This window comes from Daphnia pulex, chromosome 11 (assembly GCF_021134715.1).
Source record: "Daphnia pulex isolate KAP4 chromosome 11, ASM2113471v1".
In the NCBI taxonomy this organism is placed as follows: Eukaryota; Metazoa; Arthropoda; class Branchiopoda; order Diplostraca; family Daphniidae; genus Daphnia; species Daphnia pulex.
The window spans coordinates 2716021-2729828 of NC_060027.1; the positions used below are offsets into that span (position 1 = coordinate 2716021).

The following is a 13808-nucleotide window of genomic DNA, read 5'->3' on the forward strand; positions in this document are numbered from 1 at the left end:
GGAATGCACAACCTCTAGAATCCATCACCGTATCGACAAGGGGGAAGTCCCTATGGTGCATTGCCTAACAGGGCCTTTCGGCGAATCTGGGGCTGGTGCGACTGTCCCATCCCGCGGCATGTAAACCACGAGACCGAACAGCGCGGCCCGTGCTAAGGAGCTAGGGGAGAACAAAGGCGTGGCAGCCAACGGGTTAACTAACACAAACACATTACACATTACCAACAACAAATCCGCTGCGACATGTTGGATATACTGGCGACGTTTTGGTGTCAATCTTCTCGACGTCTCCTCTGCATTAACTGAATAAAGACAAAAAATTCTTATTAAGTGAACATGCCAATAAAAGTTACATAATACAGATAGAAACAATTATCAGGTTTTTTAGCTCAAAGATTTAAAGAAGCAATTTTTTAAACGTAAAATCAAGCTTGCAATATTGAGAACTGAACGCATAACAAAGCTCACTTACTAGTCTAAAAAAAAAAATTCCGGAAGTATACCGGAAGTAGCCACAGCGCCTTAACCATTGAGCTGTCGTCAAATTAAACCACATATTCGTGATCTCCATGAAAAATGGGGTCGATTAAGTGTGATTTAAACGAAATCCAAAATTTGGCCAAAATCGAGAATTTTCCTGAACTATAGTTCAGGAAAATTTTCAAAACCGGAAGTACAAAAACGTAGAAATAAAAACATGAACTTTACCACAAATTTAACGAGGATTACGAATATGTGGTTTGTTTGTGCGTCGAATGAATATTTACTGAACTACTGACTGAAATGAGTAAACCGGAAGTAGGAAAAAAAAGCAAAAATCGAAAATTTAACAAGTGAGCTTTGTTGGCGGAATAGTTATCGTCAGTACAACTAAAAAATTTCCACACAATAATTGCCGATAACTGTTTAAAGAGATGTGCAAAGTAACTAAAACTGACTGTTTTGACGGCTGAAAATTATCGAAAAGCCATCTAGCGTTAGAAACAAGAAACGTCTAAAAATACTTTGCGCGCAAGAATGGCCTGATTTTGGAATTACTACACAAACATAAGAGTTTAACGCTAGAAGATCAAAGTAGATCACTAGTAGATAATCTACGAAAATAAGTCAATTGTCGGGTACCTGGGCATCATCCGTGGAAAGTTACTACAGGTGTGTCTCGACAGACGGATGCGACCACTGAAGTGGCCTAAGTCATCGGTGAAGTAGGACAAGTTGAGTGGCAGCATAAGAAGCAAGAGAAGCCAGATGAGCGTACGTCGTGAAGATAAGGATGGAGCAGAACGTTGGTGGAAGTCCCTCTTCTGTCATGGACAAAAGCCAGCGTTGGCTTAAGGATCTCCTTGCCAGGACCACACAATTCCAATAAGAAACTGCGTTGAACATCGACATCGGCGGCCGAATCGCGATCTCAGAGATGTAACGAATAGTGCTGTAAAAAAATTGAGTTGGAAATTAAAAGAAAGCTTGAAAAAAAATAAGATTTTTGCGTCATACTAAAGGATTTTGGATCAACCTCTCCGACTCTCCACTAAAAAACGGCTGGCGGAGAAGTATGGCAAATGCAACTGCTACAAGACCAAATGTTGAACGGAGCTAGTAGTCAGCATACTTCCAGGATTCCAAACCATTTAAAAATGTATGAAATTGCAATAGCATATCACACAACCTTTTTGATTCCTAAGCAAAGAACAGAAAAAGGTTTTAACATTGCAATGAGGCCCATAAATACCCACGACCAAGGTGGAACCCAAAGTTAATTACATGATAAAGCAAGAACATAAAAGCACACCTTTACCTCAATCTATTGTAGACTTCCTATTACTCATTTCTTGTAGCTGTGAGATGGGAGTGGGAGATGAAGGGAATGGCAGCAATAGAATTTCATGACGCAACATCCCCATCAAAAGGGTTTAAAGGTGTAAACATTGTTCAGGCAAGAATGAACCTGTTAAACAAAAGGGGTGTGAATTTTGAGATTATTTTATTGCATTGATGGATGATGAGATATCAAAATCGGAAGGTTATGCTTACTCGTAACCATACATCCTATGCCACAACTTTTGGGCAAAACAGCTTGAAGTTTTGTCTAAAATGTGAGAGAATGATGCAGATGAAGCTGGGGGTGTGAGTCACAGAAGTGTTGAGCAATTTGTTCTTAAAATGGGGTCCAAATTTAATCTGATGACTAGACAGCAGGTAGATTTTCTAGAATTCCAAGTACAGTACACAATTAGTCAATTGGTCAAGTACACAGTGAGTAATAGAAAATTTGCTACTATGTAGTTAGGAAAATAAAAATAAGCTTACATGTAAATAATTGGTTGGTTTTGGGCAGAAAAACATGAAAATTCGAATACAAAAGATGACATAACTCGTTCACACATTTCGCCATTTTAAAAACAATACAAACACCATCTAGCGGCAAACTGGACAATCGTCTGAATTGTAAAAACAACCGCTAGATGATGCCAGTGCTGCATGCAGACAGCTGACAGCTGAAGTGTGGAAAATTGAAAGAATTCGAAAAGTGAAATCAATATTCAGCCTAAGTTAACAATGTTTTTGAACCTGAAAGATGAAAGAACTTGGTATTATGTTAACTAAATGTTCTAATGCATATTTACCAGTCCATTTGTCATCATTTACCACGTGATGACGACCATTGTTGAAGCTGGCCAGGAATTCTAAGCTGTCAACAATCCTGCAGCCGTAGTGTGTCTATACTAAAAGTGGAATCAAAAATTGTAATTACATAGCAATCTTACAAATTTTATGTTCTTGTCTTTCAGATGCATGTTTTGTAAATAGTGAATCTCAAATGAATCCAAGAACTTTGAGTCGTCATTACACTTTCTTTCCGATTTTGATAATGGGGAGCGGCAGTTTGAACACATCAACTAAATAACATTTTCTACATCTACAATCAATTGTGTTTGTCCTGAGGTTTTTGTTTGATTTTTCTAGGTGATATTGCAGACATACCATTTTGCAAGTACTTACCTACCTGAGCAGCTGAGCTCTTCCTTTCTGTGGTTCCTTTCAATTGATTCATTTGAGGTATTGCTTGCTGTCAATGCAATCTTATTTTAAAATTGACATTTAAATAATCTTTTCAGTTAAATCCCTCGCCACTGTTCCAGATCTTACCCACTAGTGGAATATGCAGAGAGATGTTCAACTTATAACAGGTATTTTCTTATTATCTTTTTTTTACTGCATTCTTAGTTAGTCATTTTATTTAATTTCAGGTTAGCCCTTCGCCATTGTGCTACAATTTGAAGAAGTTGACGGTTACAGAAGAGTTGGCTTTCGATCAATATCAATAAATTATGTAGATGTAGATAAATTACAAGTGTATATCTGGGCTCCCTTCTTTTCTGTGGGCCCGTTTCCCTAACTAACCACTAACCAACGCCCGCCGGTGGTCACTCACCCACTGTGATAACTAGGAAGATGAGGATGGCTCTGGTCGAACGGAGACTTGAAAGGCGCATGACTTGAGGAAAACTATTGGAGAGTGATGTGTCTAACCAGGATATTTAGTTTGACTAAACGCTCTTTAGTATTATTGGTCTTGCACATTTCTCTTCTTCCTTCTCCAGATATTGTTCTGGGCACAGTAATAATCTTGCTGCATACGAAATTGTTTGTTTGTAAGAATATTATAACAAAGAAAAACAACGGAAAAAAATTCAAATGAAATTGGCGGATAGTTTATTTTTAAAATTTTTTAATTAAATGGGAGTGAATGAATTGTTATGGATAAAATATACTATTTGATTATAAAATTTTTCTCGAGATTTAATAGTTAAATCGCACATATTTCCCCATTTTCTTTTTCCTCATCCTCTCAATCGTATCTCATGGTCAATCTTTTAACATATAAATGGTCAAGGGCATAGAAAAATAACAATTTAACAAATAATGGTTGCATTTTCGTAATCACCAAGGAACAGTCAAATGACCTTAATACTATCTTTCACCAGCATAGACGGCATTCATTGGACAGCAGCTATGCCAGTATAATCTGTAATCATAATAAAATTAATATTCAATTTCAGGCAATGTCAAAAAATGCTTAGAAGAGTTGAAATTCAACATTTCCATTAACAACTTTAGCAAATGATCATCGAAACACACAGGAAAAAAATTAGCTTCAGATAAGCATACCGCATACTGCAATAAGTCTATGAGGAAATGCATTCAGCCATTCAGTCACTTCACAATTTTTCAACATATAATTTTCTTAATTATTCTACAGTTGGCAAGATTGTTCCGACCAACAGGAACACAATCATTAGACCCCATTTAGAAGTTAATAAAAAATACCCTCATTTTACAGCAAGTTCAATGATAAATTGGACTAGAGAAGAAATGGCGGTAATTTGCCACAGTTCTCTACCTCTGGCGGACTAACTCTAGCGGTCGGCTACGGCTGAAACAAAACAAACAAACATAAAATTATAATCAAAATAATATTATTGACTATATAATAGTAACAGGTCAAAATTAATAACCTGTTCTATTTCTATAGAAAGAGGTTGCAGGAGAAGACATATTTTCGGCAACATGAAACACAATTTCAATCCAACAGGTCTGAAAAAAAAAAGTTTTGATTACATGCTTAGGCAAGAACAATTTAGTAGCATACTGATAACTCAGTCTGCTGCTGGAAATTGGTTGCATGCTTGTCATTCGGAAGTGCAAAATGCTGTGAATGGAAGAAATAATTTATCTCTAACACTATCAATAACTAACATGTCCGAACATATGAGAGGCAAGAATGGAACGCCATTCTAGCTGAAATACAGATGTTAAAATAAAACCACACCTATGTTTCGATCCCCCACCCCCATACAATAGTAACCTTTCTTGGGATGCAAAAAGGAAATGGTGCTTTAACAAGTCTGACGTAATACCGGGGGATTGGCGGACAGCTTTATTTGGCAGGACTTATTCGTCCATCCCCTCAACATCTTTAGTTTTCTCTGAATATCAACCAAAAAGATACTTGCTATTAACATGCACAAAAAACACTGATAAACAATTCACTTAATAACACTGAATTCACAATAAAAATATAATTTCAGTTTAATTACCTTAGCTATCATCTTCCTGCACAGATCCAGTAGATAATTTATACTTCGATAGTTCCTCTCCTGACTGATAAGACCAGACTGTTGAGTATCCAGTCGGCGTAAATAAGGCATCAACCAACGTAATGGATGCGTAGGACACGTGGGTGTACTTGTTGAAGGTGTCGGTTTTGCATTGACAGTTTATTGACGGCCAAGGTGACGCCAGCAACTAAATAATCGAAAGCCAAAGCGATAGCAACACTCAATCCCAATTTTTCACAATTCAAATATTAGGAGAAATATAAATCATGAAATATAAAATATCACACTCCTACTTGGTCTTGATGATGTTCTCCTTCCATAAATGCTCCAAAGAGGTCAACAAATCTCAGATTGTATGCACAAGCAATAAGGGAGGAAAAACCACACAATACTCAAAGAATTTCCCACTCAGAACCTCCACTCAGACTCCTTTAATAACAACAAAGCAGCGGCGTTGGAACCAAGAGATCATCTAAGTGAAAGAGTTCCTGAATTACAAATTAATGAACAGCATCAAATGATGTTTCTGTTAAGAGTAATCGAAACTTACATTAATTTCTTGTCACATTTAAGATTTTTTCAGGCAGTTTTTCAAACCAAGCTCATTGCCTGATAAAGCTGGATAGCAGTTATAGCAGTAATGGGCTCCAAAATAAAATGTCATCATTTGGAGCTGATAATCCAATGAATCCCTTTATCTTAATCAAAGTAAAACATCCTACAACATACAATGTTCAAATAAACAACAAAACATAACTCATTAACCACTTACCTTACAATGGAAAAATTGTTGAATAGGTTGTTGAACAGTTTCCTTTGGGTGCAAGAAATCCTCACTAGTCAAGTCTATTTCCTTGAGTGTGTTACAATGGCTGCCAAAGGTCTTGGCCAGACTAGAAGCAGGGATGGACTTGGCAAAATGGCTTTCTATGAGTTAAATACCAAACTTGTGATGTGTAGCGTACATGTATGAAAGACATATACATGAAATATACATAATAATCTCACAATTTACAACATTTTGAACTAGAGTAATTTCAATTCAAGGGATGTCAACCTTTAACTCTTTGTTTTTCAACGTTATCATTCCGCAATCAGAATTTGAATCAGCTCTGCACGGCATGGATCACCTCTCTTACTTGGCAAAAACGAATAATTTCTAAAACAATTACTAGTACGACATTCCCAGTTTCCATGAACTGAAACTTGAAGGAGCCATGGAGAAAGAGGTAATACAGTAATACGTAACTTGTTGAAGGCGGGGCAGAGGCGGGGAGTAGGGGTGATCAGCTGACTTCGAATCACATCACCTGGTGGCGAAACAACATCTTCCGGTAAAATCTTCACTTGTTCTGAGAAATTCGATGTGTGTTTTAGCCTATGTTTTTAGCAGAGGAACGTGTTGCTCATATATTGAGGGGTGGTGGGAGCAATAAATCATGCTAAAAAAAATTTTCTTAATAACTCCTATTGCACAGAAGGTGGGAGTAGAAATGATCCAGGATGATGCCTAATTTGATCTACGGGCTACGTATGCAATACGGGGAATGGCGTAGTGCAGAACAGCTTCGTTACAGACCTAAACAAATAGAACCAATGCCATAATTTCCGTTGCCTTATATTACGGAATTGTAATAAGCATATTACAGAAATAGATCGATCAATTATTTCGGTCATCGGGCAACGATGACAGAGCGGCCGCATCATTGCAGTCCAGATCGCAAGAATCATACGTCTAGTGTTGAGGTTTAAGTCACATTTGTCTTCTAAACCTGAGATTAACCTTTCAAAATTGTACTTATTATTATGTTCCGCGTTTAAAAGGGGAGTTGGGAATTTTTAGCCCTCGCATGCAAAATCTTCCTCTAGCAATACTTTAGTCCTTCATTCTACTGCAATACTTTACTTTTAATATTGATTAATAGAATGTAATATAATTAAATCAATGGTTTTAATATAAATTACTGGAAGTTGAATCTACATTCGAAAATATCATGTCATTGCCACTTTTTTTGCTACCGCTAACTTGAAAATATACACCGGTCGATAATCTAGAAATTCAAAAAAATTTGCTTTCTGGCTTAGGCTGGGATGATATTAGTGAAACACCATGGTTACAACGTCCTACTTTCAGAGACTGTGGCGACTGATTTCAGTACGATAGTAATTAGACAGTAATGAGCATTTCATGGCAACATTTTTCCTCTGTCTAATATACTAAAAAAGTTAACTAGTCTTGTCAAGCTTTAAAATATGAAACCTGAAATTTTTTTAGTAAAATATCAGGTTAATATGCTTAAGTCTACATAGACAGAAATCATGAAACAAAATGTTCCAATCCTTATCTTAATAAAAGTTCCAAATTTTACATATATGAAATAATGGAAATATGGGAGATTGAATTAACAAGCAATACGTGTTTGATAAGGAAATTATAAATGGTTGTAAAAATTACGTCTATTTTATGAAGTGCGTAGTATTTTTTACTAATGAATTATCTTTAACTGCCAACATAGCTGCTAACTATATTACACGCATTTGAAAAATAATATCCCCTTTAGCCATGCCACCGACCATAAAAGGCAGAAGTTTTTTAGAGCAAGGGGTTACAATTAGTAGCAAATGTAATGAACTCACCATTGTTGAAATAATGTTACCCCTCCCAAACTGAAGCAGCAAGATATTCAACAACATCCAAAGAAACCAGACAATCAGACAGTACCTAATAAATAAATGAAATCTATCAAATTGAACAAAATAACCTAATACTTCAACAGTAAAATTCCTCCTCAGTACAACGTTAAATATGCTTCACTTATTTAAAATTTTTCAGAAGGGGAAATAAGATATTTTATGTTCACATTTAACCCTAATTTGTTATCAAATGAAATTTCTTCATACCTGTCCGCCCCCCCCAGGTACCATTCAAATATCCTGTAAATAAAATAACTATTAGAACGTGAACTTTGTTTATGAATGTTGGTTTTAAGTATGAAAAATCTGGAAGTGCAATGGTTGGTCTGTCATTTTTCTCCGAGAGATTCCCACACAAAAATTCATCATTAAATTCAGACCCCACTGAAAAATTTAAAAAACTTACTCACTGTTGTACGGAAAACAGGAAAGCAACCAGCAAGCAATTACCTGAAATGAAACAATAAAAACATTAAATCCGAGAAAAAAAAGCCTAATGCACTGTTTTTAAATTTATCTTCAGTAATGAACGAGATAAGAGTAATTTCATGACACCACCGAAGTACCTCAAAACTCTAGCCTAGGTTCTCATCATATGAAACATGTTCTCTATATTGAAATGAACTCACCAGTAATTTCTGGAACCCCAATCAAGTCTGACTATAGCACAAATAACCAAAGCCAGAGGTTCACATCAAGTCACCTAGACAATTATAAAATGTTAGCAACTGAAAAAGCCCTATTCAAAATATCCCTCCCAATAATGATCAGAGTCAAAGATTATAATCATGAATTCAGGTGAAACACGGATGACTAAACACATCATTTGCAATAAGTAGAAAAACACCAAAAAAAGAATGCTCACCGAAGATAACGATGTCACCTTCTTCGGACCAAGTTCAGCAAAAAAAAACCTAGAAGTATGGAACTAGGTTAAATTACAGACGAAGAACTTGACAAATGCAATAGTTGTAGGAGGTTTATTCCAGGACGGCATGGCATATGCCCATTTCAGTCCAACGATGCAAAAACTTCCAGTGTAATGTAGGCACTAGTCGACCAGCACGTGTATAAAACAACGGCTGGAGATACCGCGCGCCATAAGTTGTGACAAAAATGTTGACTTACGACTTGTCCAAGAATACGAATGGCAGCCAAGGAAACTGTCCTTATACCACGACTGCCACATACCCCAAACCTGTTAAAATGTTATCAGATTAATTTTTATACTGCCAACATACTTGCTAACAATATTACACACATTTGAAGAATAATGTCCACCTTAGCCAAGCAACCAATCAAAGAAAGCAGAGAGGTCTCACAGGGCAAGGGGTTACACCTGGTAGAAAATGAACCCACCATTACTGAAGAAAAGTTACATCTCCCAAGCTGGAGCAGGAGGAAGCTCAACCAAATCCAACAAACCAGGCAATCTGATGGTAGCTGAATTGAAATACAATAAAAATCTATCAAAAGAGATAGAAGAAACCCAATGCTTCAGCAGGGAAGTTTAACCTCAGTAAAACCTTAAATATACTTCACATATTTTCAGATGGGGAAAGAAGACATAAATTGCGTAACTCATCATTATAACCAACTATACCACTTTAACTGTGAAATAATTACCATAGATTGTCCAATGTATTATCCAGCAATTACAACCATAGAAGGTGGGGATGAACCACTGTCCCATGGAGCAATTTGACCTATGTATAGAACAACATTCTAGCTTTAGTTGAGTAACATTAAAAAAGTATAGAATACAAGTCCAATTGTTTATCTGGTTTTTACGATATCAAGATCAGAGATGTGAAACTGAACCAGAAAGATATCATTTTCAGCAGAAGACAACACATGTTCAATTAAAACAAACACCGCCGTTTACTTACACCCCCTGAACGTTTTGCCTGAACCAGTTTGCTCCTTTCTTAATAATACCTTTAGTAACGAAGCAAACAGGTTCAGGCAAAACGTTCAAGGGGTGTTTGACCGTAGGCAAAAATGCAAACGTTGTAACCGTCCAACGCCGATTGGATAAGTTGTTTAATCTCTTCGAAAACTGTCTGTTGAGTTGCATCGGGATGATCCCACGCTCAATGCGTTACATTTTTGTTGAAAATGAAAAAAGATGTAACGCATAGAGCGTGGGATCACCTCTGTAGAACAACATTCTGGCTTTAATTAAGAAACATTAAAAAGGTATTGAATGCAAGTCCAGCTGATGTACCTGGTTTTTACGACATCAATGAACATATCACGACTAGAGATGTGAACTAAACCAGAAAGATACCATACTCAGAAGATCAACGCATCCTATCATCGACAACTACCACAGTTTCAATTTTGCACTTAGCATCCAACTTCCTGTTTGAATAGAGAAAATGCAGAGTTAGCACTAATTTATTAAAAAGCACACACATGGGTTTCATCAGATTAATCCATTCATCAAAATTATCAGAGACTCTAGTTCGGTTTAAATGGATATATCATCATGCACAGAAAAACCTAACATTCAGCTTTTTACCATATCTTTTTACTAAGCAATTAAGTTAAAAAGTATTGAATATATTACCATTTCCATTCTCCATATTTCATGTTCCTTACTAAGAGAAAGTACTACCGTGGTACTACATTCACTCATTGCTTGTTGCACGTGACTGTCATCATAGATGGTTGAACGTGCAGACGAAGAGAAGACTTCCTTTAGTTTTCCTCAAGCGGTCAAGCCTCAAGGCATGTTTCTGTTACAGTGTTACCCCCTATTTGTTTAAGGGATGATTGTCTTTTTCGATTTGAAATTAAATTCCCTTTAAAAAAATCTTTGAGAATAAAACAATTCACGTTCGAATTAATATTTTGAACGAAAAAATTATTCTTTAACAACAAAAATAGTGGTTGCCGGTTGCCGCTTGCCGGTTTGTTTAGTAGCGGCCAAGAGCCACCTAACGGCAAATATTAAAACCTCTTCAATTAGCCATCTAGCGAGTGTAACACAGTATTCTGACAAAGGTTGTCTGTTTTGTTTCGCTGATAAGTGATCGTGAATAAAAACGTCGTAGCATTGCTTTTTTGTAAAGAAAACTTACACAAATTGTCGAGTTTTTCGAGAGGAGTGAATTAAAAGTCTTAAGGCGAAATGGAGAACTCCTCTAGCAGCTGTGGATCAGCGACGTCTAACAGCTTGGATCGCCTTAAAATGCTTTATCCTTTCGTTAATGAAGAGGACACGCCACTGCCTCGCTGTTGGAGTTCTAAAGATAAATACAATTTCATTGGCCTGTCACAAAATAATCTTAGAGTTCATTATAAAGGTAGTTCTGAAAGAATGTCTAAATTTAAAGCATTTATTGGTGTATTTTGAGATAAATAAGACTTTTCTTATTCATGTTAGGTTACGGAAAAACACACAAAGATGCTGCAAGTGTAAGAGCTACTCATCCTATTCCATCAGCATGTGGTCTGTATTATTTTGAAGTAAAAATTGTCAGCAAAGGACGAGATGGGTATGCATTAGATGTATTAGTAGTAAAAAAATTTTCTCATTTTCATCTCCTCTTGGTTTTGTGTAGGTATATGGGAATTGGTCTGTCAGCTCAAGGAGTTAACATGAATCGGTTACCTGGCTGGGATAAACATTCTTATGGTTATCATGGTGATGATGGTCACTCGTTTTGCTCATCTGGTTCTGGTCAACCTTATGGACCAACTTTCACAACAAACGACGTCATCGGCTGTGGAGTAAATCTCATCGATAACACCTGCTTTTACACAAAGAATGGACACAATCTTGGAACGGCCTTTGCCGACTTGCCTTCAAACCTGTACCCCACCGTTGGATTACAGACTCCAGGTGAAATTGTAGACACCAACTTTGGTCAGTCTCCCTTTGTATATGACATCGAAGATGATATGAGAGAACTCAGGGCGCGTGTTGCATCCACCATTCTTAATTACCCCATTCCCGACAAACAAGGTCATTGGGAAGCTTCATTACAAAGGTAGATATGCAGTTAGTGTTCAATTTCTTTGTTCAATTTTCTCAATGTTTAATTATTCTTTTTTCAGAATGATAGCCACATATTTAGTACATCATGGTTATTGTTCAACGGCTGAAGCGTTTGCACGATCCACCGGTCAAGAGTTCGGTGAAGAAGTAGCTTCAATAAAAAATAGGCAACGTAAGTAACTCGTGTTTTAATTTGAATAAGAACTATAACAATTCTAACATTTCCCAATTTCTCACAGGAATCCAACGTCTGGTGTTGAGTGGAAGGATGGGCGAAGCAATTGAGACTACACAGACTTTGTATCCGACCCTTCTTGATTCTCGTCCCAACTTGTTGTTTTTGTTGAAAGTTCGGCAGTTCATTGAAATGGTTGGCGGGTCGGATTCAGAAGTTCGTTCAACAACCAACAGAAGTCCGAAATCACAAAATTCTGGTAGTCCAAGCATGAGCCCAAATTATGGTGGATTCGGAACTTCACAGGGGTACCTGAATAAAATGAATATGTTTATATATTATTCACTTAATCGAATTCATTTGTATTTATTTCATTCAGAGCTCACTCCAGTTTAAGGTCTCGGTCGAGATCACGAAGCTCGAGTCCCGGTCATTCTTCAGTACAAACATCAGTTATTCAATCCACTAAAGCTTTTTCTCAACATCTCAATGGGTCATCTGCAACTGCTGCGTCATCAGATATGCAGGAAGAAACGGACAATGACGTGGAAATGAATGGAGCCTCACAGAACGGTTCACATTCTGGTACTGGGGAGACACTGGTAGATCCTGGCGTAAAAGAAGACAGCATCCTTGAAATGGGTATTTATTAATATATTTCGTACAACATTATAAATTCTTAATTTCCCGTTCAATTCTGCAATAGAAGTTGATGTCGCAGGTCCTAGCAATTGCACACGACGCCAATTATGTGGTGGCAACCAGGCAGCGATGGAGAGGACACTTGACTTCGGCAAAGAGTTGCAAACCCTTAGTGTCACTCTTCGAAGACAACACGGAAAGAACGATGCCAATAAAAAGATGTTAAGGGTTAGTTAAGCTGCTTGTGTATTTTAATATATAGTAACAAACACTTTTTTTTTAATGTATGATTTCTATTTTATTTATGATTTTTAGGATGCCTTTAGCTTATTGGCGTATGCCGATCCTTGGAAAAGCCCAGTTAGCGAACAGCTTGACCCCGTCCAGCGAGAACCCGTTTGCGCTGCTCTCAACTCAGCCATAATGGAGTCTCATCACTTACCCAGAAGGCCCCCCATGGAGCTGGCCATTGGACATGCCAGAGAACTTTTGCGACTCATGGCCCAGAACGGTCTCGGCTCGTGCGCCTTTGCTAATATTGATCATCTATTGCAACCTTAGTTAATAATTTCATTCGGCCAAGAAATGTGCGAATGCGAACTGTGTTGTCTGATGTTTATTTTTGCGTTTTTTTTTCTGTCCTGCTGTTTCCCTCTTAACTGTGAATCCCAATCAACCAAACAAACTAAAAAATAACACTATATAAAAAAAAAGCTACAAAGTTTCTTTGTATACCCACATTACACATTTGGGCTGATTCATTCATTTCTGTTACACATTGGGTGGTAGATTCGTGTGTTTGAATCTGATGGTCTTCTCTCTCATCTCTCACTTTTGTTTATTTTGTATCGTTTCTGGCAGACATTGCCGTTGTGCAAATGTCTTTAAAGGTGTGTAGTACATTGACAACTAAAGAGTACACTGATCACGAAGAATTCGAACCATGTTGTCATCATTGAGTTCTGCAGCTTCTGCTGAAGATATTAAAATTCTTATCAAGGAATAGATAAATGTAACTTTTAAAATAAAAAATTTTGATGGTTTCTTTTTTCTTTAACTGCATTTTTTCACACGGGACAGGAGGAGTCAGCCAGAACTCTCATAAGTCGAAAGCAGAGTAGGCGGTGCATGGGCGGTGCGTCGTGCGTGCAAGGTAAAAAGAGATTTA

General features: G+C 37.2%; 2 protein-coding genes and 2 long non-coding RNA genes across 20 annotated transcripts in view; 2 read left to right on the forward strand and 2 right to left on the reverse strand.

Annotated features, from left to right (window-relative positions):
• Positions 1-146: 146 nt before the first annotated feature.
• On the reverse strand, positions 147-2502 carry LOC124208050. Of its 2 annotated transcripts, none has more exons than XR_006880263.1 (6): positions 2311-2502; positions 2035-2208; positions 1799-1948; positions 1498-1669; positions 1123-1432; positions 147-302 (listed from the first exon to the last, which is right to left on the reverse strand). It is a non-coding gene; the product is annotated as an uncharacterized LOC124208050 (long non-coding RNA). The 2 variants fall into 2 exon arrangements; XR_006880262.1 differs by having other exon boundaries at positions 1498-1680.
• On the forward strand, positions 2495-3404 carry LOC124208053. Of its 3 annotated transcripts, none has more exons than XR_006880268.1 (4): positions 2495-2747; positions 2812-3060; positions 3120-3191; positions 3252-3404. It is a non-coding gene; the product is annotated as an uncharacterized LOC124208053 (long non-coding RNA). The 3 variants fall into 3 exon arrangements; XR_006880269.1 differs by having other exon boundaries at positions 2499-2591; positions 2793-3060; XR_006880270.1 differs by having other exon boundaries at positions 2601-3060.
• A 374-nt stretch (positions 3405-3778) lies between these two features.
• The window catches only part of LOC124208046, a 69725-nt gene continuing 59695 nt past the window's right edge, over positions 3779-13808 (reverse strand). For 2 of the 12 annotated variants that reach the window (XR_006880253.1, XR_006880246.1), the window contains 8 exons: positions 7761-8731; positions 6771-6906; positions 5896-6702; positions 5674-5841; positions 5417-5595; positions 5103-5310; positions 4521-4599; positions 4223-4438 (listed from right to left, as the gene is read on the reverse strand). The gene's annotated coding sequence lies outside the window, so the exon portion shown is untranslated. Of the gene's footprint in view, positions 4031-4222; positions 4439-4520; positions 4600-5102; positions 5311-5416; positions 5596-5673; positions 5842-5895; positions 6703-6770; positions 6907-7760; positions 8732-8945; positions 9016-9176; positions 9261-9443; positions 9524-10044; positions 10182-10389; positions 10530-13808 lie in introns of those variants that run through there. The other 10 variants (XR_006880257.1, XR_006880256.1, XR_006880255.1 and 7 more) reach the window with 10 other exon arrangements.
• Positions 10785-13575, forward strand: LOC124208039 (ran-binding protein 9-like). Of its 3 annotated transcripts, none has more exons than XM_046605732.1 (8): positions 10785-11128; positions 11209-11320; positions 11387-11815; positions 11883-11995; positions 12063-12306; positions 12378-12640; positions 12708-12868; positions 12956-13575. In XM_046605732.1, exons 1-8 carry the CDS (start codon positions 10954-10956, stop codon positions 13199-13201), a joined length of 1743 nt encoding a protein of 580 aa, XP_046461688.1. In that variant the 5' UTR covers positions 10785-10953; the 3' UTR covers positions 13202-13575. The 3 variants fall into 3 exon arrangements, with proteins under 3 accessions (XP_046461688.1, XP_046461687.1, XP_046461685.1); XM_046605731.1 differs by having other exon boundaries at positions 10803-11128; positions 12705-12868; XM_046605729.1 differs by having other exon boundaries at positions 10812-11128; positions 11209-11815; positions 12705-12868.